The sequence below is a fragment of the Augochlora pura genome, chromosome 8, assembly GCF_028453695.1.
Source record: "Augochlora pura isolate Apur16 chromosome 8, APUR_v2.2.1, whole genome shotgun sequence".
In the NCBI taxonomy this organism is placed as follows: domain Eukaryota; kingdom Metazoa; phylum Arthropoda; class Insecta; order Hymenoptera; family Halictidae; genus Augochlora; species Augochlora pura.
The window spans coordinates 5,018,679-5,045,152 of record NC_135779.1 but is presented as its reverse complement, the minus strand read 5'-3'; the positions used below and the strand labels follow the sequence as shown (position 1 = coordinate 5,045,152).

The 26,474-nt window shown below is 41.5% G+C and overlaps 1 protein-coding gene across 1 annotated transcript in view; it reads left to right on the top strand.

Annotated features, from left to right (window-relative positions):
- Positions 1-5,193: 5,193 nt before the first annotated feature.
- The window catches only part of LOC144474464 (uncharacterized), a 45,245-nt gene continuing 23,964 nt past the window's right edge, over positions 5,194-26,474 (top strand). Inside the window, exon 1 of the mRNA XM_078189308.1 lies at positions 5,194-5,437. Within this exon, the coding sequence (XP_078045434.1) occupies positions 5,194-5,437 (244 nt within the window). The remainder of the gene's footprint in view (positions 5,438-26,474) is intronic.

Here is a 26,474-nt window from a genome sequence, read left to right as displayed (position 1 = left end):
AATAATTTTAGTTGATAGATTCAAGCTGAATAATTTTATGATCAATAGAATATTAGAATATTGAAATAGGGAATTTAATAGTAAGTTTTATGGCCTCGTATTGTTTCTTTTCAAATTGTTCCGATTATACAGACATTTCTACAGGAAATAATTGAATAATTATTTTAGTTCAGTCTCGTAGTAGTTGTAGAGCGAGAAATGTTAATCATGTTTAATGCTAATGGGAACAGAAAAGTTAATGGAACAGAAGCTTTGAAGTCTAAACAATTTCAGTGATGTCAAAGAAGTTTCTAAATTACAATGTAAATTATAATTATACTGTAATAGTAAAAATTTATAATTACAGTATAGTAATACAATACGGTAGCATAATTATAATAAATTATGATATAATTACAACATAAAATTTCTAAAGACAGCTATTTATTTATTTAGTTACTTATTTGCGAGTGAAAGAAGCCCAATATCAATTTTCCCTTCTATCAGCAATCACTTCTATTTAACAATAAATAATTGAATAATTCTTTACTCAGAACAATTCTACAATAACCCTTTGAAGAGTAACGTCATCAAAGCATCGTTTCCCAAACCTGATTCTTCCTAAGTACATGAGACAAGCATTTTAAAGTCCACGTGACGCCAATGCGACGTCATCGGCCGTGACGGTGTTAACGAGCCGCGGCGGAAGTTTCGGCGGCAAAAGGCGGCGTTTCGCGAGGAGGGTGTCTCTTCCGGCCGTGGAATCGGAGAGGGAGCCGATCGGTAAACTCGATCGATAAATTCGATCGATTGGCACCGGCGGGTAACGCCGGTCCCCGAGAGCCCAGCCCCGGAAGCCTCTCCTATTCGACCCGGAAACGGCGTCGTAACGATAATAGGACGATAACTCGGGGATAGTGGCCCTTCGCGCGGCCATAACTAGCAACGTCGCCCCCATTAATAGCTGTTCACGGAACGCAATGGAACAACTTTATAATCCCATCCGCGTCGAGTTAGCTGTTTAAAATTCCGCGGCTCTCGGACCTGATAACGTCACGCCGCCGCCGACGACGACGACGACGACGGCGCTGGGTAAAGGGGAAAATTCGTGAGCGTGAACCGTAACAGTTAACCCAGCGCGGAAAATAAAGACGCGGCGTGTTCGTGGTGTCCGTGATAGCTCATTTCCGGTCTATGTTGCCTCGATTCCTCACGATTCCTCGATGGCGGTTTTGAAGAAAGTTAACAGCGACGATGAATTAATTACGCGTAATATATTTTAGATAAAGGAGATCGCGGTGTTAAACCCTTGCAGCACTTTTACCTTCGCAGTTACAATTATTGAATAATTTTCGATTGGAATAATTTCTTCGAGAAATAAAATTAATATTTATAGCGTGTTTATAATTAGTTCAGCGCTTAAATATTAGTGGCGGAAAGACAGGATTTTGTTTCGAAATTACTTAAAAAGACGAAATAACATTCGTGCTTAATAAAAAAAAATAATATTATATAGAGGGATATTGGATTTAAGACGAATTTTATTTTTACGATTTTCAGGTACTATGAAAATATATAATTTTTTAATGAAACGATAAAATATAATAGTCTGCTTTTTTGACTTTCTCAGGGATATTGTTACTTACGTATAGTTTAATTAAAATTATTATTATTACAAGTGTAAAATACTGAGAATCAGTTTCGATCATAGCGAAAAGCCTTCATCGAATAAAATGGAATAAATGGGAACTAAAATAGGGAAAATTGAATAAATCTTTCTTTATTATAAAAATTCATCCCTGAATACGTTAACGGATGAAATCGAAATTCCCCAAATCAAATATCACAGAAACAAAAAGTTTTACTAAAAATGCAAAGCTAGTCCAAACAGCCCAATTTACACAATCTACCACCTTCGCCACACTTCTCAATAAATAAAAAGGAAAATCAAGTGGCAAGAAAAATCGCGAAGGAAATCTTGCAACGCAATGAATCATGGTGGCTAAGCAGCTGTAACCGCAAAACTCGAGGGTGTTCCGGGAAGGAACAATGTGTCCGTGAAAGTTAAAACGATGCTGGAACAACGATCTCGAGAGCGCAAGCGAGAATAAACAATGTTCCGCGAAGTATGCTGGTCGGCGAGAAGAGAGAGAGAGAGAGAGGAAGGTAGACAGGGAAGGGGTTGGGAACAAAACAATTTCAATATTTTACGACGTCGGCCCGACCCCTAATTCTCCTCAGGGTTAAACCGAGGCGAAAGGAAAACGAAAACGGCGCGGAATAACGAGCGAACCGAATTCATTCGCGCCCGGTAATTTTTTTCCCGTCCTCGCCGCCGCCCGCCGCCGGCAACAATACGCGGGAACAATGGCCCGCCGAGAGTCTGTTTACGTCATCCGGCCGGGAGAAATACGAATTTCGTGCGCGGAATCCCGCGGAACGCGAGAGAAGGAGCCACGGACGGAACGTGCTCGAAAAGTTCGCGACGCGAATTTTCTTTTTTTCGCGGGACCCGCCGTCGAAGGAATCGTGAATGGAACGTCGACGTTTGTTTCCTTTTGTTGCTAAACGTCTGGGCCCGACAGCCGGATTTATTTCGGCCGTGTATGCAGATGGCTGCGGCTGGAACGGCGAATGCTGCGGAGGATTGTTTTGGGAGGAAAGATCATGCATTGATTGAGATGCAGGGGGTTTGGGAGGATTGACCCTTTGATCTGGGTCGAATGGTGAGGCATCATTGAAAATTGTTATATCGTGTTCTTAAATAATTTTGAGGTTATTAAAGTTCTTTCTGTTTTGGAGACCGCAAAAGTGATATTGTTTTATTGTGAAGATGTAGTTGTTATTATTATAATAACTGTATAATAATATAGTTATTATATCTAGCTATATTATACTTACAATATTTATATTTCGTTTATAACTAAATCGCTAATTATGTGATTTTTCGGAATAGATGATCGTCAATCACAATTAGAAATTTGGTTAAGTAATTTGATAAAACTGGATCAGTTTACAATAAACATAAATCTAGTAGACCAAAAATAATTCATTAAAAAAGAGAATTCATTAAAAGAGAGATTAATTAAACGATCGTACATGTCAAAATGTCATCGACAATTTTGATATTCGAATCGATGACTTTAAATGTGGTCATGGTGATCATTTAACAGATATCATCAATCATAAGCAATTGTCACAGACAATACTCAATAATTAATTGAAAATAAAAATAATAAAATTAAAAATAGCTTGTCTTTTTGTTTTAAAAAGGTCCTATTTTTAAAAATACTCTAGTTAACTACGCAATATTTACATTGTTCCTTACAATTTTACAATTTTGTTTATTTTCAATCGATGAAATGGAAGAAATGAAAACTCGCGTCTTTTTTTTTTAACTTTTTTTTCTCCGAGTTTATAAACGAGAATTGAAAGGACAGAGGTCGTTGCGAGCAGCAAGTGCGCCGAAAATTTAATTAAAATCAATCCGAAGTTAATGTTCGTTAACATGCATAATACATCTTTGCAATTCGGCTGATTTACCGGCAGCAATAAAAGCATAAAGAACCGCAGTTTAATGATACAAGCAGTGACGTCTCGCACGGTAATTAACGCTTCGGCACTTGCTGTATGAATTTTATGTATGCCCGGTCAACTAATTAATTTCGAGCATTGTAAATTATACCGGCGACCGTATCGTTAAATGGTACGTGTATAATTTAAATTTTATTATTAATACATTTTCGGTCATTAACAATTTCTATAGGAGTAATCGATGCGTTTAAATTACAATAACCTGTTCTACAGCGATTAATTGTAGTAACGGGTAATTTGTTGTTACCATTAATCGACGCGCGCGATAACGTGCGGTCACGATTCTTCGATGCAACGATTCCTTTATTATTTTATAACTTTTCCCCTTTGTCTAAAGAATTTATCGAACGAATTTATCAGAGTTTCCGATCCAATTAATTATACATTTCAGTCGTTCTATTTAGTTCCTTTGGATAGACTCATGCTTTTGTAAGTTAAACATATTTTTCAAAGGCAACATTCACTTCAATTAATTATCAGGAGTTCCGTAATTAGATTATACCTTCAAAATTCTGTGTCAAAAAATACCCAACTCCATCATTAAAACCATAAAACCGTAAAATATATAATAGAATATTTATAACCTCAAATTCAATATACATATAACTCGAAATCAAGACATAAACTATAGAATAAAATATATAAAACTATTTTCAAAAAATCTTATATAGCAGCCTCTCAAAAACCAAAAATCCTCGGACCTTCTTCCAGTCTTATTAACAAACTGAAAAATTAACAAACCAACAATAAGTTAGAGCGATCACGTCCGACACGTGTAACACAGGTGCGAGCATCAAACCGAGATCAGATGGAACAGAGCCTGGTGATTTTTCAGATTCCACAGGCTCGCGGATATTTCACGGCAGATATAAACCATCCCGAAATTCACGTCTCATAACACGTTGCGGCCGAATCGCGGGGGAAAAGCAGGTTTGTTGTTCGTTCGTTCGTTCGTTCGCGTCTCATTCAGCATTTACGCGGTGGATCCCTGGCCGAGAATATTTTTCCCGGGTACACAGGCGTCGGGACGACGGTAATTCAAGGGAACACGCTCTTGCGCGCCTCGGCACGCGGGGAGAAATAGACCAGCTAGAAGAGAGAGAGAAAGAGAGAGAGAGAGAGAGGAGGATAGGGGGGAAAAGAGGGGTGGGGAAATTGAGAGATAGAGCGATGGAGAGAGGGAGAGGGAAATAGAGGGAGATGGAATTTTAAAGAAAGATAGAGAAATGGAGGGAAATAGAGCAATTGAGGAGGATAGAGCAGTTGTGCGAGATGGAGCAATTAAAGGAGGATAGAGAAATTGAGAGAGATAGAGCAATTGAAGTAGGATAGAGAAATTGAGAGAGATAGAGCAATTAAAGGAGAATAGAGAAATTGAGAGAGATAGAGCAATTGAAGGAGGATAGAGAAATTGAGAGAGATAGAGCAATTGAAGGAGGATAGAAAAATTGAGTGGGGTAGGAAGATAGAAAATGATAGAGAAATGAAGAGAGATAGAGCAATTGAAGGAGGATAGAGAAATCGAGGGAGATAGGAAGATAGAAAAAGGTAGAGAAATGGAGAGAGATAGAGAGATAGAGAAAGGTAGATAAATCGAGGGAGATAGGGAAAGGTAGAAAAATGGAGGAAGATATGGAGATAGAGAAAGCTAGAGAACTGGAGGAAAATACAGAAATAGAGAAACACAGAGTGATAGTGAAAGCCAGAGAACTGGTGGTAGATAAGGAGATAGAGAAAGCTAGAGAAATGGAGGAAGATAGAGAAATAGAAAAACACAGAGTGATAGTGAAAGCTAGCGAACTGGTGGTAGATGAAGAGATAGAGGAAGCTAGAAAAATGGAGGAAGATAAAGAAACGAGAAAAAGCGAGAAATGGAGAGACAGAGAAATAGGAAATGAGTGAAAAAGTCAACGAGAGAAAGGAAGAAATAGAGAGAGAAATAGAGAGAGAAATAGACAGACAGAGAAGTAGAGAAAAATAGAGAGAACGAACGAGAGAAAGCGAGAAATAGAGAGAGAGAGAGAATTAGAATGACAGAGAAATAGGGAAAGAGAGGAAAAGTCAACGAGAGAAAGGGAAAAATAGAGACAGAAAAATAAAGAGAGAGAGATAGCTGGAGAAAGGGAGAAATAGGAAAAGAAATAGAGAGATAGAGAAACAAACAGAGAAACAGAGAGAAAAACAAAGAGAGAGAGTTTTACTTCGCAGAAAATTCCTCCCCGGAGAGCCCGACCGCGCGATTCTTCCCGCTTCCCTTTGTTCCTCGGGCCTCTTCGGGCTCGCGGCGGAGCAGAGCGAAGCGCGGAAACTGTCACGCGAGCCGACTTGCTCGTTGCGTAAAGCTTGATTCGCATCAGCGGTGTGCGCTCACACGCCACTCAGGCGCAATTATTATTACATTGATTCAACCGTCGTTGCGTCGCTGTGCGTCAAACGTCGGAATGTCGGATGCTGTGACAGGAAGCGGGAGTCGGGTCTGGCTTGACCCCCAGCGATGTTTAACTCTCGCGCATAATTGGTGCGACTTTATTTGCGACGTTTAACGTCGCGCCTTGTTTTAAGCTCTCTTTCGCGATTTTTAACACGTTTCATACCACTAAGATAACATACAACAAATTAAAGAATTAATTTCCACCACAAGAATGAGTCGTAATAAGTCTGTTTCATTGTTATACAATAAATAATAATTACATATAATATATCAATTTTTAGTAAAATATCGAATAGCCGGTGTGAAAAGTCGAGTAAAAATAGCCTGACACGGAACGTGTTAAATTCGTCGTTCTTAACAATTGAAAGGGAGACGATTTTTACTTTTCTAGCATCCTTTTGTCCGAGTCTCTGTATTTAATAATGGAAGAATCGAGTTTCAGAAGATATAGGAGATGCAAATAATTGATCGATTTAATCAACGCGGAGTGAAGGTAGACGAGAATCGGTTGAGTAGTTTCTAGGACGGGATGATCGTCGGCGAATAAGGATGTTAACAAACGTGTCTTAATTATTCGGCAAGTAGCTGGTCGTGAATTATTTAAGGCGTTTTGCTATCGGCGTGACGCAAATTAACTTTACTTTTAATTGAGTTGGAATTACTCGGATTAAATTGACTTTAAGGGAATGCTAACGAGGCGTTTCGAAGCCTGGGATCTGACAGCGTTAACGTTGAATTATAACTAATAGATTGAATACGAAAGATTATCTAGTAGGTAGTTTCTTTATTCCCCAATTGATATAATTTAATCTCGAAGGCACGCGATCATTTATTTCATCTTTTCTGATCGAAAATAAATGATGCAGAGCAATCGCATCTTGAAGTTGACGAATTAATATAATCAGTTCCTTATTAAATAAAAAATAAAGAGCCAGCAGTGCTTATATTCACCACAGAATAGTTAAATAACATTATTTTTGCTAAACAGAACATTGATATTTCTTTTCTGGTTAAGTTCACCCGTAAGTCATCTTATAATATTTTATACAGCTAATTTGCAAAATTCTTATTTATCTAAATTTTAAGACTGCGCTTGCACTAATTGGTCCTCAAGCCATCCACATAATTAGTCATATGCGCTAAAACACGCGTTTCCAAAATAATTTCACTCGCAAACCCGCCCAAACCGCGTGCCACTATATTTCCCCCATATCAGCCACTTTTTCAACAGCGCCGAAATGGTTAAACTTGCAATTTGACGAATCGGTGGAAAAACGCATCCGCCGGAGAGTATCGAGTCGCTGATATTTCAGTAATAAAAAAAAAAAATACATTGCCGAATAGTTCGCAGCTCTCTCCGCTAATAAGTTGCGGGCGTAGCATTGAATTCGATGAACCCGAGGAGCGGGGCGGCGAATCGATGCGAGGAAACGGGGGATCGATAACGGCTCGATGAAAGCCCGTAGAGATCGGCGCGCCGCCCCGCGGGATCGAGCCAGCCCCCCCGGTCGAGTGTTTTCCGCGAAATAAAGCGGCTCCCGGTGGTAAAATATACCGAAAATCCACCGATCAGTGGATGGAAAGGATTACGCCGGACCCGATGCGGCTAAGTTAATCGATACGTGTTGCGATAAGTATATTTGCAATGGTAATACATCCGATGGGGGATGGCGCCGGCCTCCCCCTCTGCCCCGATAAGTGTTCAATCAAATGAATAAATAATTGGATCGCCGGCTACTTTTTCCCTTGGCTCGGCACGCGGGTTTCCTCTCGATCATTTACACGCGGATAAATCCGCGGACCGTGTTCCCAGGTGAAAAAAAGAATGAATTATTGTAGAACGACGGGAACCTTCGTCAACGGTGGTCAAACCATGAAAGAAAGATATCGGCGATCCCTACGCTTTTAATTCGCCTCTCCCATATTTGTGTTGCGTAATGTTGTCCCAGTTGTTTCGACAAAATCGTGCGTGAAAGTTTAAACGTTCCGTGATAAAATCAATACGGACATGTGCGGCGCGCGATGTAGCCGCGTTTCGGGCGAATCGTTGCGGTCGCGTATGAACGTGAGAGGAGGTAATGACGCTTTGTCGGACCTGTCAAAAATAGTTATTTTATCTGCAATTATAGGCTGCGAATTTTGTTTCTGCTTCGCAAAATGTAAGAGAAACGGTGACGTTTTGTTATACTAATAAGCGGACTCTGCGTTTTTGACGTTCGTTGGATCGAAAATGGTACAGTTGCAGAATATCTTTTATATTATATTATATTTTATTATTATTTTCTAGAAATTGTTTAAGAATCCTAATGATAAAGAACAGAGCAATTTAATGGATATTTTACTATGCTCTTTATTTTTGTTAAAAAGTAATCAGTGATGAATATACCTTAAACTAAACTAGGATCCTTTATGCACTGCACCAATACACGTAGATATTAAAATATAAATCTGTTAATATTAACCCTTTGCACTCGAAGCCATTTCAACAGGAAATCCGAAATAATATCTGCGGCCTACTATATTTCCATTTTATATAACAAAGTGCATTTTATACACACGTGTAATTGTTTCTTGTCATTCGTGTCAACGTAACATAACCTCAACAATTCTTAAAATGCAGCCTTTGTTATTACAAAAATTATTCTGCAACATGATAGAACAATTTCATTGGTCCCTCCCAGTCACCGCTCGAGTGCAAAGGGTTAACATATAAATTAACAAATAACAACCTATAATACGTAACTAATCTTCCAGTTAACTAAGGAAACAATACCCTAATCCAAACTTTAAAATTGCACCCCATTCGCGCAGTCTGTAATATACTACTAATCAATGTACCATCATCTACCTCACATTTATCCAACAAAACATCCTATAATTTTAATTAACAAATAAATCAATCAAAAGGCTAAACTCTCATTAATCTCCCAGCAGTAAAAGAAATCACGGCGCAACCTCGTCCACGGCAAAGCTATCCTCTGAACGTCCAGGTTCGCGACAATCTCGACCGGGGATGATGATCATCCCGGGGCACCGAGTTATTCGGCCGCTGGAACCGATCCAATAAATTATCCGGCGAAATGATCGCGATATTAGGGAATCAATATTCAGGATGTATCGTCGTGCGGCAACGCGTGACCAAGTTTCGCGAGCAGGTCTCCCCTCGCGCGAGCGCGCGCGCGCGGAGGGTGCCATAATGGATTCCGACGGCGGGTAGGCGCGAAATTCAAATTGGCCCCGGGCCCTAAAACGATGCGGCCGCGACGTCCAATTTCCCCGAGCCCGGGCTTTACTTATTCCGTATACATAATTCAATGTTTCGCCGCGGGACTACTGCCGGGAACGGGTTTGGCCGGGGTTGTTCTCTCGCCCCCCCCCCCTTCCCCACACCCGTTGGGGTTCATCCCGACGGAAAAATTCAGGCGAAACAAAAGCGACGGAGGGAGACAAGCGGAAGACGAGCGGAGGAGAAGAGGTGGAAGGGGTTGAGAAGGGGTTGAGAAGGTGGTGGAGAAGGTGGAAGAAGGGGCGAAGGAGGTGGAGAAGGTGCAAGTGGCGGTGAAGGTGGTGGAAAAGGTGAAGGCGGTGGAAAAGATAGAGAAGGTGGAAGAGTCGGAGGAAGCGAAAGAAGTGGCGAAGCTGGAACGGAAAGAGGAGGTGGGGGAACGGGAGGCGTCGGCGGTGGAATTCTCGCCCGACAGGAGTTCCCCATCTGGATACTCGAGATTTGTTTCTGCTTAACGCGTCCCGAGCCTGTTCTCGGATACCGGCGTAAAATTTCATTTTCCGGGGGAAAAATGAAAAGAGAGCACGAAACTGCCGCGCGACGAAGCACTCGACGATGCTTCTCCCCTCGCCTTTTAGGGTAAACCGACCGTCTGAAAGCTCTTCCGCGCCCTCCGCCCTCCGCCCCCCCCCCCCTACCGTCTCGATTGTTCGAAGGGGTTCGATCCGGAATCGCTTCTATGCGACCGCGACAATGCGATTTCTTTGTTCTCCGCAACGGAATCCCGCCGCCGGATATCTGGCTCTGATTTAATCGTAAATAAACCGCGGGTTTTTATGCAAGCTTCGCGAAGAGAGAGAGAGAGAGAGAGGGGGGGAGGAGGGAGTATTCATTGTGTCACCGAACGGAACTATACAACCCTTTTTCCTTCGCTTTTGTGGAAGCAATAATCCATTGTACTCTTTTGTGCGATGTATTTCTAGGCGCCTGCCCAACGATCATACTGCTCATTAATCCTTGCGTGTATCGGAGGAAAATAATTATTATTGGAGAATATTGACTTTTCTTTTTGTTTGGTAGAGAGAGCTCAGCGAAATTTAAAGCTGATCTCTGTGTAATTAAAATTGACATGGTGAAAGGGGAACGATGGTGAGGAGAAGAGAATTTTACGGTGAGGGATTGTGTTGCTTTTTGTTCCTATTGTTTAACTGTGAGTCAGTGTTTTGGAATATAAAAATTTGAAATTAATAGTCACGTTAATAGTTAAATGTAGTATAAGTAATTTAGGCAGCATTTAATATATTGAAATTAATAACATCACGAATTTTCTGAAAAAGATACGAAGCACGAAATTCCCATAAAGCAACGTGATATTTTGGTGAAATGATATCATTTTTGTTACTCTTGATGTTATCTATTTAAGAAAAACTTTCTTGGTAAAAAATAAAAAAGTCACCTAATATACTAATCCAAAACGCGAACTTACTTAGAAACAAGAACTAAACATAGTTAAAAATTAATTCTTCAAATTAATTCGATTTCCTTTTTCCCAATTTTAAAAATACAAATATAGTTGGAAACTATGAAACGGGCGTTTTAGTTTACTCTATGCTCATCTGCGGCGCCCGTTTCATAGTTTCCATCCTAATACAATCAAGAAATAAACCACATTAAAACTCAATTTTTCAAATTCAAATTATATCCTTCTCCCTACTTTAAAAAATATACATCTTAAATCACCTAATATACTGATCCAGAGCGTGAACCCAATTGCAAACAAAAGCTAAACCGAAACTAAAAATCGCGCGTCCCGTTCATTAATCGCAAAACCGTAATTCGCGCGCTATTTTTTCGTCGCCGCGGGGATTACGAGATTCCCGCAAAATATCTGTCGGCTTCATGGAAATGCCGGGCGCACCGTCGAAAACGTTTGTCACAAATTTCAGTTTGCCGGTTAACTTCGTCCGCCGAAAAATGATGCGACAGGGGGAGGGCGGAGAGGAGGAGGTCGGGTGGGGAGGGGCATCGGTGCCGCAGCAGCAGCCTCGATCCTCTCCGGGCTCAGAAAATTCCTGACAATCCAATTTGAAACTCGGCAAAACTAAATCGGCAGAACGCTCTCCGGGGCGCGCTGGCCGCTCGTTAGATCGGTTTATAGAGGTTCGTGAGCCAACTTTCGATCATGAAACGACGCCCGGTCCGAGAAGTGGCGTTGTCAAGGTGATTCGGATAATAATGGAAGTCCCGGGGTTCGCGCGGTGCCAACGTGAATTCTCGTGGACCGGTGTGACGTAGTGCAAATTGCTCACGGCTGACGCCATTGTTTTGTCTTACAAATTTCGCGGGGGATGTTACACACGACAGACTACGCCGCCCCCATCCAATGTTAAACGCGACGTTGCCCGTAAAACTGCGACTTCAGCCGGAAGATGATAATGACTATTAACAGCCTGCACGATGTCGCTTTTAGACGAAAAGAGAGGGGAGTTGATACGAAATAATGTGCAGATGAATGTCTCGTTGAATTGCGCAGATTGAATTGCGTTAAGACGAGCAATAAGAACGTGCTTGTAATTATATTTGTTATCTTGTATGTAATTGTTGTAGAATTGTTTTAGAATGAACAAATTTCCATCGCAAGAGTTGCTTACAATCGGGTTAAATAAAGAAAGAAAGTCAAGAAAGTCATGAAAGAGACGTGAAGTAATAAAAATAAATATGAAGGAATTATTATTATCAATAATTGACTGAGAGATTTATTCATTTATTTCTCTCGTCTTAATATTTCAGCATATACAGACAAAATTTAAAATTTTCTAAGATGCGACTATAAATGCTTCTATAATCCTAACCCATCTATCATTGACTAGGTTAAATTAAAATTATTCTATCACGCCCGAAAATAATTTCTACGCCAACATATTTCAGAATTAAAAAAATCCTTAAATAAAGAAACTCTTGAGTGACAAAAATCAATTTCGTATGCACAAAAGTGCACTATGTTGCATAAAAGAAAAAAGTACTACGAACTAGAAATTTTATTTTAGCTCTACAATTAAAATAGCCTGCAGTGTAGAGGGTTAATTTCACGACTTTCTCGACAATGCCACGAATTCGGGGAATGCGGTAAATTTTGACCCAGTGACACTTATACGTCGATCCTATGCAGAGTTCAGAGGGAGGCAGAGTCGCTCGAAAGGGGAGTCCCTTCGATACTAAAGAGAAAATCGGCGAAGGCAACCGGGCGGTCCTGATTCGAAAACAGCCGACACGCAGCCGGCAAGCCAATATCGTGAATTTCGTGAAACTGGAGCGCGCCGGTGTCTGCAAGTTCGATATACGCGCGGAACTTTGCGTCCCGGTGTGTTCCGCGCGCACGTACACACAGAGGACCGGCCAAAATTTCCATCGAAAGACGGGGGGATTCGCCCTTCGGTTACGTTTAACCGAAAATCTCGCCCCCGACCAACGAAAATACCGTTCGACGGAGGAATTCGGGTTACGGTGCGTTATTTCATCGATCGATCGCCACTTTTTAATTAACCCCACGGACGCCGGAGATTTTTCAGGGAGACTCGCGAGCGCGCCGCGCCGCTTTCACGCCGAACCGTTCATTCGAGCCACCGAGCTCTACGTTCGTTTTCTATATCGCTCATTGATTTCCTTTGGATCGAGTGCGAACGATCGTCAACTTAATTGGACAGGAATTGCGGGGTCGGACGACGAAGCTTTTGAAATTCTGGAGGAAATTTTGCCGGCGAAGATTTGCCATTGAAAAGATGGATTTCGATATTTGAGAATTATTGGACCTTGCGAGGGCTAGAGCAATTTGCGATGATAGAGGGGAAAGTGGTGGGTTAATGGAGGGTTAATGACTTTTTGTTCGAATGGTGAAAGTCATACTAATTGAATAAAAGCTTGTAGTACTTGAATCTATTTTATATAATTTTGATATAATTTTCATATAATCTTGATATAATCTTGATATAATCTTGACATAACCTTGATTAACAACAGACAGTAACAAAACAGTTATAATTAAAATAAATTTGTGATCAATAAATATCAGAGTTTTGTAAGTACGTTATCGAAACCAAATTTAATTACACATTTTAATTTTAATTTTATTTTAAGTGACGTCTCAAGTAAAATAAATAAACTTGTTACTCTGCTTTCCATAAAATAACAATTTTTATAGAAATTCAGGATCTGTTATCTTTAAACTGGCTGACCAATACAGTGTAATACTACTTAGCCGAACTGTTATAGACAGAACTAAAATAAAAGAATGCAGAATTCAATCGCAATGCTTTAACTGCGTCTGACCAATACGCTCCTATACTACTGAAATAATTTCCTAAGCACTTGCTGCTAGCTAAAGACCGAGTTAATTAATTTCCTCTACAACAATGGGTCGTAATAAGTCTGTTTCATTGTTACATACAAACGACCCATCGTTGCGATGGAAATTAATTTTTTATCTCCTTTTAGGAAATAATTTTTTGATATGATAACTTTTCGATTATGATAATAACTGATTATTGTTACATGAGACAGGCTTATTACTACCTATTATTTTATAGAAATTAAATTTTTGATATTATAACCTCTCGATTATGATAATTAATGATTACATATAATATATCAAATTTTACTAAAAATATCAAACAGCGCATATCAAAGAGTCTACTAAAACCAGCTTGACGCGTACCATATTAAAGAGAAGAAAATTGACCACCAGATCTCCGCAACGTCTCCGCTAATAAAATAAATAAGCACATTGCACGCCGCTTTAAATCATACAGCACAGACTACGTTCAATTATCGTTGAAATTCGCGAGCTCGAATTTCATCGCGGAGAAACACGTCGCTCGAACGACAACGTTAGAACGAAAACCGCTGGGAATTAAGTACAGAGAGCGGCGCGCAGATTTCCGCGGACTTAAAACCTCGAACCGGATGTTATTTATAACTGAATCTCGGTAGGAATCCGAGACCGGGGTGTACCGCAGAATCCTTGGAGGAACTCTCGGGATTGTAGTTTCACCGATCCAAGAACCGGCGTACCACCGCCGGGAAAGGAAAGCACTAAATGAAACGATGTCCGCTCGCCGGGAAGGAGTTTTAATTTCGTTGCGCACACAAAAGACTCGTTCCTCGATCGGGAGCGGGGGGACCCGGCGCCGTGGACACGGGGACGACGAACGACATTTTAATAATCTCCATAAACTAATAAACGACCGTTCCTTCCCGGATAAAAGTTCGCCGGTCTCTGATCCGCGGTGCGGAACGCGCGCTCCAGAACTCGGCCGCGCCTAATTCCGAAAACGGAAACGAACGGTGTGGAAGGAGGAGGGAGGATGGAGGGGGTCGGGGACCAGGTGCCGGGAAAAATCCCGTGAAACTGCGACACGAAAACGGGCGCGGAATAACCGACAAAGGTATCAACTGGTTCTCGAGCCCGTAGCGAGAACTGCGGAAACTTCCCCGGCCGATCTTTATGGTCTCGTAAAGCGGGACGCGTGCACCGCCGGCGACGACGTTTAAAGGAGTTTTATTTTAAAAGCACCGCGCCGCGCGATAACCGATACACGATACCGGGAGCGGCGCTGATATTCAAATTTACCGCGCCGGGCGTCGTTCCGCGGACCGTCGATGCCGCGCGACGGAGGCGCAGCGTTTTCTTCTACTCGCGCGAGCGTCGCTTTAACCCTTTGCGGTCGAGTGGCGTCTCGGAAGCGCCGATGAAAATCGTTATCTAATTAAAGTTATATATCAAAGTAAGAGATTTAAAGAAAAATTAAAGAAAATTAAAGAAACGATGGAAGTTGTTGAACTATACAATTTTAATTCGATCGAGTAAGATACTTCAATTTTCTACGATATTTCAACCTTGCTGGCGTGCTTTGGCAGCTCTGTGTCTATTTCACAGAGATATTAGCTCATTATTTCTCGAAGCTAGAAAGTGTGAAGTGGCGATACAGTCGCACATATTTACGCAACAATTATATCCTTCGATGCCCGATCGACTCACAATCGAGCAGACCCGTATCCCAAAGGCTCGCCCCGCCCGGGCAAATGTTTGCCGGTAATTAGCATTTGCTGCCTATTGTGGCGAGTGTATCGTTCGAGTTCCAAGTCACGGATCTCCTTCTTTCAACATCGGCGAACGGGTTCGCGGGAAGACCCGAACCACTCCGCGGCGGATACGGAGAAACGTTGCCAAACCTTAATCCCGCTTCCGCGATCACCGACGCATTACCGGGGGCGGTCGCGGGCGAAACCGCGATCGATACGATCCAGGATTTTTCAAGCTGGTACAACCGCTTCGATATATCCGGGCTTCGATTCAGCCGTTCGCATTAACGGGAAGGGGCATTAACGATGGAAACCCGGCTCGTGCCAAAACCTCCGCGTGCGGCGCGGTAAATCAATTATGATAATTGGCCGCCGCCAATAAATTGCTTATTACTTACGCGGGGAAACGTGAACGGGTAATGGGGCGTTGTTTCCATGGGGGTAAACAGGAGACACGGGGCCGCGGTCTTCCGTCTGTCTGAGGGGCGCGACGCTTCTCCATCGGCTGGAAGAATTACAGGGTGTCCCGGTGCGCGCAACACGGCGGGGATGATTTTAAGTAAAAACGAATCGAGGAGAAAGAATAAAATGATTTTATTAGCGAAAATTGATTTTTCAATATTCAGCTTTTTGAAACAATTTTTGCGTTAACGATGGAACTGGTAAACTGGTTGAATTGAATGGTCTGTGAGTTTTTCATTCGTAATTTTTAATATCGTGGAAATGTTGCTATGAGAAATTCTGAGATATACGATCTCTTTAATTAACTATATATTCTAACAGAGATATTATAAGGTTGGTATAAATTCAATATTGTTGTTATTATAAATTAATATACATTAGTTATGTCTAGGACTTGGTAGTTCTAGTGTTTATAATTTGTAATTAAATTATTGCACATGTCTTATTTCCAATTAACTCCATATTCATAGACAGAAATGTGTAACGCAATATATTGTACCGATATTAATAATATTAGTACTATTTATATGATCTTATAACTTATAATTTTCCCTAATTTATACGACCTCTATGAAGATCCACCTATGTAAATCTTATTTTCTCTAAAACGTTTTTTTAAACCATAGTTCTCTCAATTATTCTAAGACCATTTTCCGAAGTCTCAAATAAGCAAATTTTTATCACTTATTTTTCATTAATTTTTTCTCGTAGAAACAACCATTTCCTAGTTGTTTCAGCGATGCTGAGACACCCTGTATTTCGTCTGGCTGTGTTCAATGTTTTGGCCGTTCCCTCCCCTTTGCTTCTCTCTCCCTCCTCTCTCTCGCTCTCTTTCCCTCTCTATCTATCTCTCTCCCTGCCGCGAAAGTATTGGAAATTGAACGGCACGAGAGCAGGTGTTTTATTAATCCTGCAACGCGCGCGCGTTCCGGCAATTAGAGTAATTTGGGAATCGAACTGTTTTCCGGGCCGGCGCAAATTGTCTGGAATTGAATTGATAAGGGGAGGGTGGTGGTGGTGGAAGGGTAGCGGGGGGCGTGGCCGTCAGATAAGAGCCGCGCTTCGTAAATGGCCTCCTTAAAGCAACTCGTACACCAACGGGAAAGTTGTGCGAGTAGATGCGCGATAGCTTCCGTCATGGTATTCTTGCGGATTTTGCCGGCTGCCGACTTTCGTCTTTGTACAGAGTTCCAGCGGCGAATGATTGATTTAGTACAGATAAGGTATAGTGAATTACTTGGGACCTCTTACTTGCTTTATTAAAAATTTTAATCGATTAAAAACAGAGCAACTGTATATTCAAATCGTTTAAACGTTTTAATGATTTTATATCGAAGCAAGTCTTTCTTTCAACCCCTTCAATATTATTGATTTCTTTTACGTCGAAGTAAAATTTTTTCTGTTAGCAAATTATAGAAACGAAGTATCAATTAATTTTAGTGTCCTCGATTGAAAAATTTCATTAGGTAATTAGATGGTAATGAGGGGTTCCTGAGGTCATTTAAAGTCAATTTTTCCTTTACAAAAATATTCTCTGATGTATCGTTAAGGAGATATTAAGGAAAAACAGTGACCAATGAGAGACTCGACCGCCTCGCGCAAGACGCGTTCGCTTCTCATTGGTCAGCGTTTTTCGCGAATAAGTCGCGAACGAAGCCACGGATTGCATTTCCGCTAAGGAAAAAGTTGCTTGAAATGACTTGAAGAATCTCTCACTTCCCACTGACAATGAAATTTCAGAGAACATTGTATATATATATATATATATATACCATTTACGCTTTTGTATTCCAACTCACATTTCGACGGTAATTAACGCAACCTAAATATAGTAAAGAGCTAATTCGTCAAGATTTTGCGCATCCGAAAATCACAGCCAAACGCCTAATTTTCTCCGAAATTAAAAAGCAACGAGACTAACCTCATCCAAAGACCTCCAGGTACTAACTGTTCCACGGATGAAACGGATCGCCCGATACAAAAGCCGAAAAGCCGGCAGACCACCGGCGCACCGAAAGTTTCTAGGCCATCGCGAGCTTCCCCTAATGCGGCACTCAGCCCGGCAGTCGTCCGGCGTATAATATCTCGAATTTCGACCGAGCTTTTCATTTCATTAAAATTTCCAATTTGTCTTTCATCTTCCGGGTGTAGCCCCGGTTCTAGGTCGCCGCTGATCTCCGCGGTCCGCTCGGATAGGTGTAGCAGCCCGCCGTTTCGTCAGAGGGCGCGGGGTGGAGGGGCGCGTCTCGGAACGGGACGAAAATTTAATAATCGCCCCCGGTTCGCAAGGGCGGCGTAACGGGCACCGTAAACGCGATAGCGAACGGAGGGAAACGTCGTAAGAAGGTATCATCCCGTTTGGAAGAGACGACCCGCCCTAAGCAGGCGAGTACGTACCCATATTCTCGGCGGCGACAGAGGTGCGGGAGAAGCGGTTCCCGCGGTGATTCTCGGGCGTCGAAGATTAGACCCGTTCACGTCGACACTTTCGTCAATGTAAGTCGTGGGAGCCCGTGGGAGCCCGTGGGAACCCGTTACCGTTCGAAATTCTACCGGAAGGCGAAAAGGAAATTGCCGTTACTGCCTGGCCTCGTTGCGGCTCCGCGTGGAATGTTCCTAGCCAGCTTCCGCTCCGATCGGCTTCGATGCATAAGCGAGCCGCGAGACGTCGCGTTTGTCGGGAGTCTACGCTCCAATACGTTTTTCAGGGAAACGCGGTGTAACGAGACGGAGATAGTGATGGAGAAGATGGCCTATAACCATCGTACATGATAGGCAGAATGTAAAAGTTATTTATTTCTTCGAACTTGTAAAAGAGTCTTGATTTTTTCGGTTGTGGAAATCGGAGAACGAAAGGACACGAGGATGTATCGATTGTTAACCCTTTAAATTCAGGTGATAAGTCTGAGGCATCGCTTAAATTGTTATGTCATGTTCTAATATCATTTTTATATTATTTATGTTATTTACTATATGTATATATTAAGAGAGAGTTTTATATTGTCTGAGTCATACGAAATGGAAAATCGGGAAAGCTATTTTAGATTTGTAGTTAAAGTGACCTCGAGTTCAAACGGTTAACACTGAACATATCCAAAATATTTTTTACTCAGTTCTTCAATACCGACCCATCCCATACTTTCCCAACCATAAAATCGCAAAGTCTCCCGCTATAACCGTCGCCGTTGAGAAATCTTGTCGACTAGCACAATGGAGTCTGGGAACAATATCCGCCATCCGATCCGCTAATGGAACGATCAAAAAACATAGTTCGAAGACGGGAATCCGGTTTCTCCGTTGGAACCGGCCCCGCGCACAATTAAAGGAACTCCCCGAAAGCGCCGAGCGCTTCGAAAACACCTTGTATACAAGCGGCGAGGTGGTCGAACGGTAGTAAGCAAATAATCCAATCAGGTTCCATCGTCCACGAGCAAGCTTCCCAGACCCGGGGAAGAGATCTCGTCTCGGGAATTCTTTCGGCGAGTAAAAGGACGAGAAGAGAGAGAGAGAGAGAGAGAGAGAGAAAAGGAAGCGGAGGAGCCGATTCGAGGCAGCAAGGATGGAGGAGGAGGGGGGGTCGAGGAGCTCGTGTTTTTCCTCTGTTCCAGGTTTCTATGGAGTTCCTCGCGAGTCCTTCTGTGTATACAGCGTTCTTTTCTCCGTTCCATTTCCGGCGCTTTTATAGCGGCCTCTCTCTCTCTCTCTCTCTCTCTCTCTCTCTCTCTATACTTCTACCCCTTCCTCTGTCTTTATTCCTCTCTCCGTCTCTCTTTCCTTCGCTCTTTCCTTCTCTGTCTCTTCGCCTCTCGTTTCCTCTTGTTTTCGATTCCAGCCGAGTTTCATCCCTCTCTTCTTCTCCCGTCGCCGTGCCTCCACCGTTTCGTTGGTCGATGATTCGCCGGAATGGGAGAGACAGAAAGAGAGACAGAGAGAGAGAGGGGGAGAGAGAGATAGAAATAGAGAGAGGGGGAGGGGGTATCGGGAGAGGGAGAAAGTAATTTCCCGTGATTAATAATCCTCTTTCCACGGGCGAGCCTCGTAGGAATTACGATGCATCGATACGGCGACGGCGTCGTCGTCGTCGGCCGACGAGCACCGATACGTTCGATCATCCGTGAAGAAACGCTGCCACCCTTTTGTAATGCAATTTCGCGAGCGCGCCCCCGGAAGAAATATGATGCCAGGGCATCGACGCGCGGGCGCGCGCGCGCGCGCCCCGGTCCGATGGGTAATATTTCAGGATCCCGGCTATTTATTACGGACGGATTTAATTGGGCCGGACACCGCGGTGACGATAATTACGAAATTCATATTTCAGCGCGGAACACGCGAGATTGCAGCTGCGTCTGGATAGTCGGCGGCGTATCACCCGGGCGCAACCGAGAGCAGAACCAATATGGGGGAGAGCCATCGATCCGGCGCACCTTTGTTCCTTTCGACGGAATCAGGATATCATCGTTCGGGATTGGCGGGTTACTTATTTTAATTGGTAAGTGTGCGCTGGGTTAATTATCCTGGTGAAAACGAGTTTCCGATATTTTCTTTATTGTGTTTCAAGGCTTTTGTCTTTTCAAGAGTTTCAGTCGAGTGAAATGATGGCTGCGGGAGAAGGGTGTTTTTCGCGTGTGTTGAGGAACGGATTTTTTGAGAAAAATTTAATCGTAAATGTTATTTGCCGTTTTATTTATTAATATTTTTGTTAACGTGTTTTTTGGTATACTCTCCCTCTCTCTCTCTCTCTCTCTCTCTCTCTCTGCGGATTAGCTTTTTTTTGCATCATGCAATAATAATTTCAACTGTCGGAGACTGAATATTTGAAGAATATAAATTGTTGCAACTATCATATTAATACTTAAACTACCGCGAGAAAAATCTAAAATATTATCAATTATTTCTGCAATATTGAAACCCTGTGGAAATCATAATAAAATTAAGAAATTACAATATTTATTAACGCAAACCTGTTTTTATTCTGTCATCAAACAACTAAGTTCAAAACAGGTAGATTTCCTCTTTCGGTTAGCTAAGTGTTAAATAAATTCTAAAATATGATAAATTATGATAAATAAATTTTATAAAAAATACTACAAATTCTATAGACTCTACTCTAAGCTTTTACAATAAATTATCAATAATTCTCAAAATTAATTACACGCACTTTACGAAAAATAAAACATCATAATCGTCGCACACTGAACGTATATAGTAAACCCTACCACCATCGACCGACTTACACTATAGTAAATTCTCTTCCATTATCCTTTACCTTACAAACAAAAATGTACAATTAACCCTTTGCACTCGAAGCTATTTTAAGCTTATATCTAAAATTGCTACTTTGACCAGTTGAAGTATAGTACTTAGTATAATTTGTGCATGTGAAATTGAGTCGTGTGAATCGTAAAATTGTTACGCTTTTAACAGAAGAGTCTTTAATAATGTCAAAATTGTATAGGTAATTATATAACAATTTTCATTGGCGCTTCAGTGGCGCCATTCGAGCGCAAAGGGTTAAACTATGCTCTTTGTTTTAATAATTGCCAACTGGCAATTATAAAAAGGAGTCGCGAAGCTCGAACATCGTCCCCTCTTCCCAAATCGTCCACTTTGTTTGTCAGCTGATCGGTGAGGGTTTATTGTAGCCGTACTTTAGGCAAAAAAATGTCAAGACTTCGCGGTAAACGGAGCGCACGCCGCGCCATTCAAATATCGAGGCCGCAGCTTCGGGTGTGGTGTGGGCAGAGCGAAAGGTTCTTTGAGTCGCGGGCCGAGAGATAACGGTAACGAGATGCCTGAATGCCTGTTCTCCGAGCGATTAACTCACTTCGCCCCGGCTAAGTGACACAATTTCGTGAAACCGGTGCTTCGGTTAATTACGCGGGCCGCGTGAATTAACAAAACCCGGGGCCGTTTCGTCTTGCGGCCGAGGGTGTTCCCCGCCAGTTCCTGGTAAGAAGGTCCCTTTGAGCGCCGGTTAATCCAGATACCGTTCTCGTGCTGCAGCATACTTCGTTGCCGCTTTACAACGGGGCTCTCTTCTCCCCCGCTTTGCCCGACGAGAGAGAGAGAGAGAGAGAGAGAGAGTGGCTGTGCTCTGCGGACGACAGACCCGTGTCTTCGTTACTAAACTTCGTTACTGCGGGCCACGGCTTTCATGCCTTGGCCTCAGTTGCCTAACAAAGTCGCCCTCCTCCGCCGCCCCCACCTCTAGGTTGCTCGAAGGAATATTCATTCTGTGTTTTGGTGCCGGAAGATAAATTCCTCTGCCGACCGACATCGGCTCGTTTCCTGCACTCGAAGATAAGGCGGACGCTTCGTCGCGGTTTGAAAAACGTATGGACAAAATTGGGGTGTCTTTGTTAATATGTCTTGATATCTTAATATCTTGATATCTTAGTCCTTTGCATTCGAAGCCATTTTATTTCTAAATTCAAAATAGCTTTTTTGATATACTGTATTTCCATTTTATTTGATTTAGTATTTTATTTTTTAGAATTTCTTAATGTGGAAATTCATATACCTTAATATTTTAATATCTTAATATCCCGATATCTCAATATCTTGATATTTGCACCCTTTGAACTCGAAGCCATTTTATTTCTCAATTCAAAATAGCTTTTTTGATATACTGTATTTCCATTTTATTTGATTTAGTATTTTATTTTTTAGAATTTCTTAATGTGGAAATTCATATACCTTAATATTTTAATATCTTGATATTTTAATTTCTTCATGTCTTAATATCCTAATATCTTGATATCATAATATCCCGATATCTCAATATCTTGATATTTGAACCCTTTGAACTCGAAGCCATTTTATTTCTAAATTTGAAATAGCTTTTTCGACCTACAGTATTTCCATTTTATTTGATTTAGTAAAATCGATGCCTGTAATTCATATAAATTAATTTGCCAATGAGGAAACGGTTTTCAAAAGCGAGATAACTATTTCTAGTGGTGCTTCGGAGTCGCCACTCGAGCGCAAAGGGTTAATATCTACATATTAAACGCGTTTGACAATTTAATATCATTTTATACATATCGGTTAAAATTATTTATAACCGACGGCGTGTATTTTGCTTTGCCTTTCTTATCAATTAGTGAACAAAATAGGAAATCGTCTGATAATATTTCCGAATATCACAACTAAATGCCACTCACAAATTAATAATTTAGAACATGCCAAATAATTTACACAATAAGAGAAATATTTTTCCTCAACAGTTTTTATCCCTGGAAAAATCGCTATTTAAGATTTTCCAAAAGACATAAAATATTTTAACAACAGAAGACAATTTGACTATATAATTATATTCAAATATGTAGACATCGTTACGCAGCTCAAAATCATCTGTGCAGCAAACGCACACTTCTAAGTTCGATGCATAAGACCCAGTAGGCAGCGAAGAGAGAAAATTGTGGGAGCAGCTGGAGAAAATTATTTAAACGATCTCCTCAGAATTTTTGGGAATTCCAAGTATTCCGGTGTCGGCGGGAGGAGCCGAGAGAGAGGATTGTGTGTGGCAGCAGCGTCGGACGTTATTGGGAGGATCTAATGAGAATTTGCGAGATGAAGGTGCACGAGGCGGTGGGTGGAGCCAAGAGAAAAAATTGTAGGTCCGGTGAGAATTTTTCGAAGGAATTAACGAAGGCTCTGTGCGTTGGTGAGGGAAGTCCAGAGAAATTAGTGGCAACAACCGTGAAGAAATTACCGGGTGGATCTAATGAGAATTTGTGGGCGGGGTTTGAGAAAAATTTGTGGGCAGAGCTGCGAAGAATAATTAAGACGAGCCAGGGATGCCAGGTGCGCGGAATCGAATTTCGACAGCGATACAGCTGAGACAATAAAAGCGTAAAAATTAATACTTTACTGACCTATAAATCGGCTTGATACTTCGATTACTAGCTTGTGAAAGGGTGGTCATGGCAACCAATAATTTTCTATCTATTACTGAAGCATTATTAAATATTCTTTTAAATATTAGATACCTATCACGATCAATAAAATAAATGAAATAAATAAAATAACCCACTATCTCTTATCGAAGTACAATTATATATTCTATTAAATATTAGATACCTTTCGCGATCAATAAAATAAATGAAATAAATAAAATAACCTACTATCTCTTATCGAAGTACAATTATATATTCTATTAAATATTAGATACCTTTCGCGATCAATAAAATAAATGAAATAATCTACTATCTAAATATACTCTCGTAAATATCAGACACTCTCTACGACGAGTAAAATAAACGAAATAACCATAAAAACGTCGAGTGACCGATCGGCGAAGTGTTAACCATGGATCCATCGATCGTTCGCAGGGCAGGCGGACTTTAAATCCGGCGTGTAGCTCCGTTATAAGCTCTATTTATTAGAAAAGCGACGTTCGGACCGCGTCCCCGTATATCCATTTCGCCCGAGTTTTTTTTTTGAATTATTCGAGCGGATCCTCGTTGACCGTAACGTTAAACCTCGAAATCTGCGGATCAACGTGGGAAAATGTAGCGTTGCCGCGAGAAGGCTTCCGTTTCCCCCGCTCCCCCCTCTCGGAATCGAGACATCAGGGATTTTTCACGCATCGAAACTCTGATCCGCGGCAGAGCCGGCGCGCGCGCGCTGAATCAATCCCGGAAGTTTCGATCGTGTCGGGCGGGTAGCAGATATCAACGAATCAAACGCGGAGGATCGTTCGAAACTCGGGTGTACGTACGAATTAATTCTGATACGCCGCGACGCATCACGGTATCGCCTTTAAACGGCGCACAATGCGTCGACTCCGTAACAATTAGTTGCACATTCAGTCGCACGCGAACGTTTCTACCTCTCTATCCTTCTCTCTGCCTCTGTTCCTCCCCCTCTATGCTCCTCTCTCTCTCTCTCTCTCTCTAAATAAAAAAAATATTTTAAATTTATAAAATTATTTTTTAGTCAAATTGGATAAAAATTGAGATAAATATGTTGAAATAAGGAAAATTTTTATTTAATAAACATGAGACTAATTTTTAATATATATATATTACATATATATTAGAAATTAGGTTTCAGTTAAATAGGATAAAAATTGGGGGTAAATATGTTGAAACAAGGCAAATGTTTATTTAATAAACACGAGACTAATTTATAGGCTATATATATTGCGAAATCTTACACGCGTCCCTCGATTTCAACAGATTTCTCTTACAAGCAACGAGGGTACGAATACTTATGGAACCGACTGTATATCTTTCAGCGATTCCAGCTTCATGCAGCTCGGCAATCCTTTGTGTCTGCGCGGATACCGCGAAATAATACTCGGCGATCTCCGGTCTGCGTGTCAGCGTCGCTCTGAAAGTTTTCAGTTTTGACAGGATAGAGATGGACGAAGCGAGAGAGGAAGGAAGAGAGAGAGAGTCGTTTGATACTGTGCATTACGCGAGTAATACGTGTATCTATGCAGAAATTATCAGGAGAATCTGCAATGTTCGTGGCTCGGAGGGACTTAATATCAGTTTCCGAAACTTCGATGCTAACTGTATAAATTTTCCGTCGTCGTAGACCTTATCAGAAAGCGGTAAGTCAGAGCAGAGGAGTCGATCGACAAACTGGGCTACTTTACGATCAAACGAAATTTGCAAATGCCGACGGAGTCTGCCCCATTGGAATTTATGTAGCCAGAATGCGTCGGGGTGGATATTGTAAATCAGGGTGGGGGGGGACACGGCGTTGTGAAGCGAAGCTCTCGATTTATATTTTCGGATAAATTCGCGGGCTGTGCCTAACACGTATAAATAATAATCTGGGATGTATCGGATAATATTCGAAAAAATTATGAAATAATTATTAAGATTGAAATGCTTAAGGGTGGGTCGGCAAAAGTCCAGGATTTTTTAACCCCTCGCAGTCGTATGTCTATCCACAGCCAGCAGAGCTAGTTACTTATTTTTTATTTATATATAAAATTAAAGCATATCCTAGTGTTATATGTATCTAAATTTTAGAAAGGAATCGATGAACTTAGTTTTCCATATTTAATTATATATTATATACTACCCATCGTTCAAGGGAAATTAATCGCAACCAGTATAACAGCTATACACATAATATTAATACAATAGCAGAGGATCAAGCATGTACTTTTATTCCAATAATATTCGTTTAAAAATTTCCTATATTTTATTCTTTTATCTGAACTGTTATTCAACAGCACTGTATAAAAAATAGAGCTCAAATAGAGACGAAATAGTATTGACTTTCTCGCGCACGATTTATCTCGGTCTTCTAATACCATCCACGGTTAATCGTAAATGATAGCAACAAATCCGATGAAATTAGTAAATCACCGGTTGCAGCATCGACCAATTAAAATCCACGGTACTAGACAGAGATAGAGAGAGAGAGATGGAGAGAGGGTTTCGTTTCGGTTATCGAAAAAAAGCGAGGCACCCGAAAAAGCGCAAATTTACACAAGCATCGGCGATCCACTGGTCGGGCACGGTCGAAATAAACGATTTCACCGCCGACTCTTTTCTTTCCCCCTCTCTCTCTCTCTCTCTCTCTCTCCACCCCTATCCATTGCTCCCCAAACATTTGGGGCGAAGCCTCGATTCGGCGACGCGGGGTTCGCGTAAATTTTTGGCTCACGTATCGCGATATAATACGTGCCGGCAATATCGATACCCGGGCGCGCACAGTCCTGAAGGGTCGGGGTCGGGG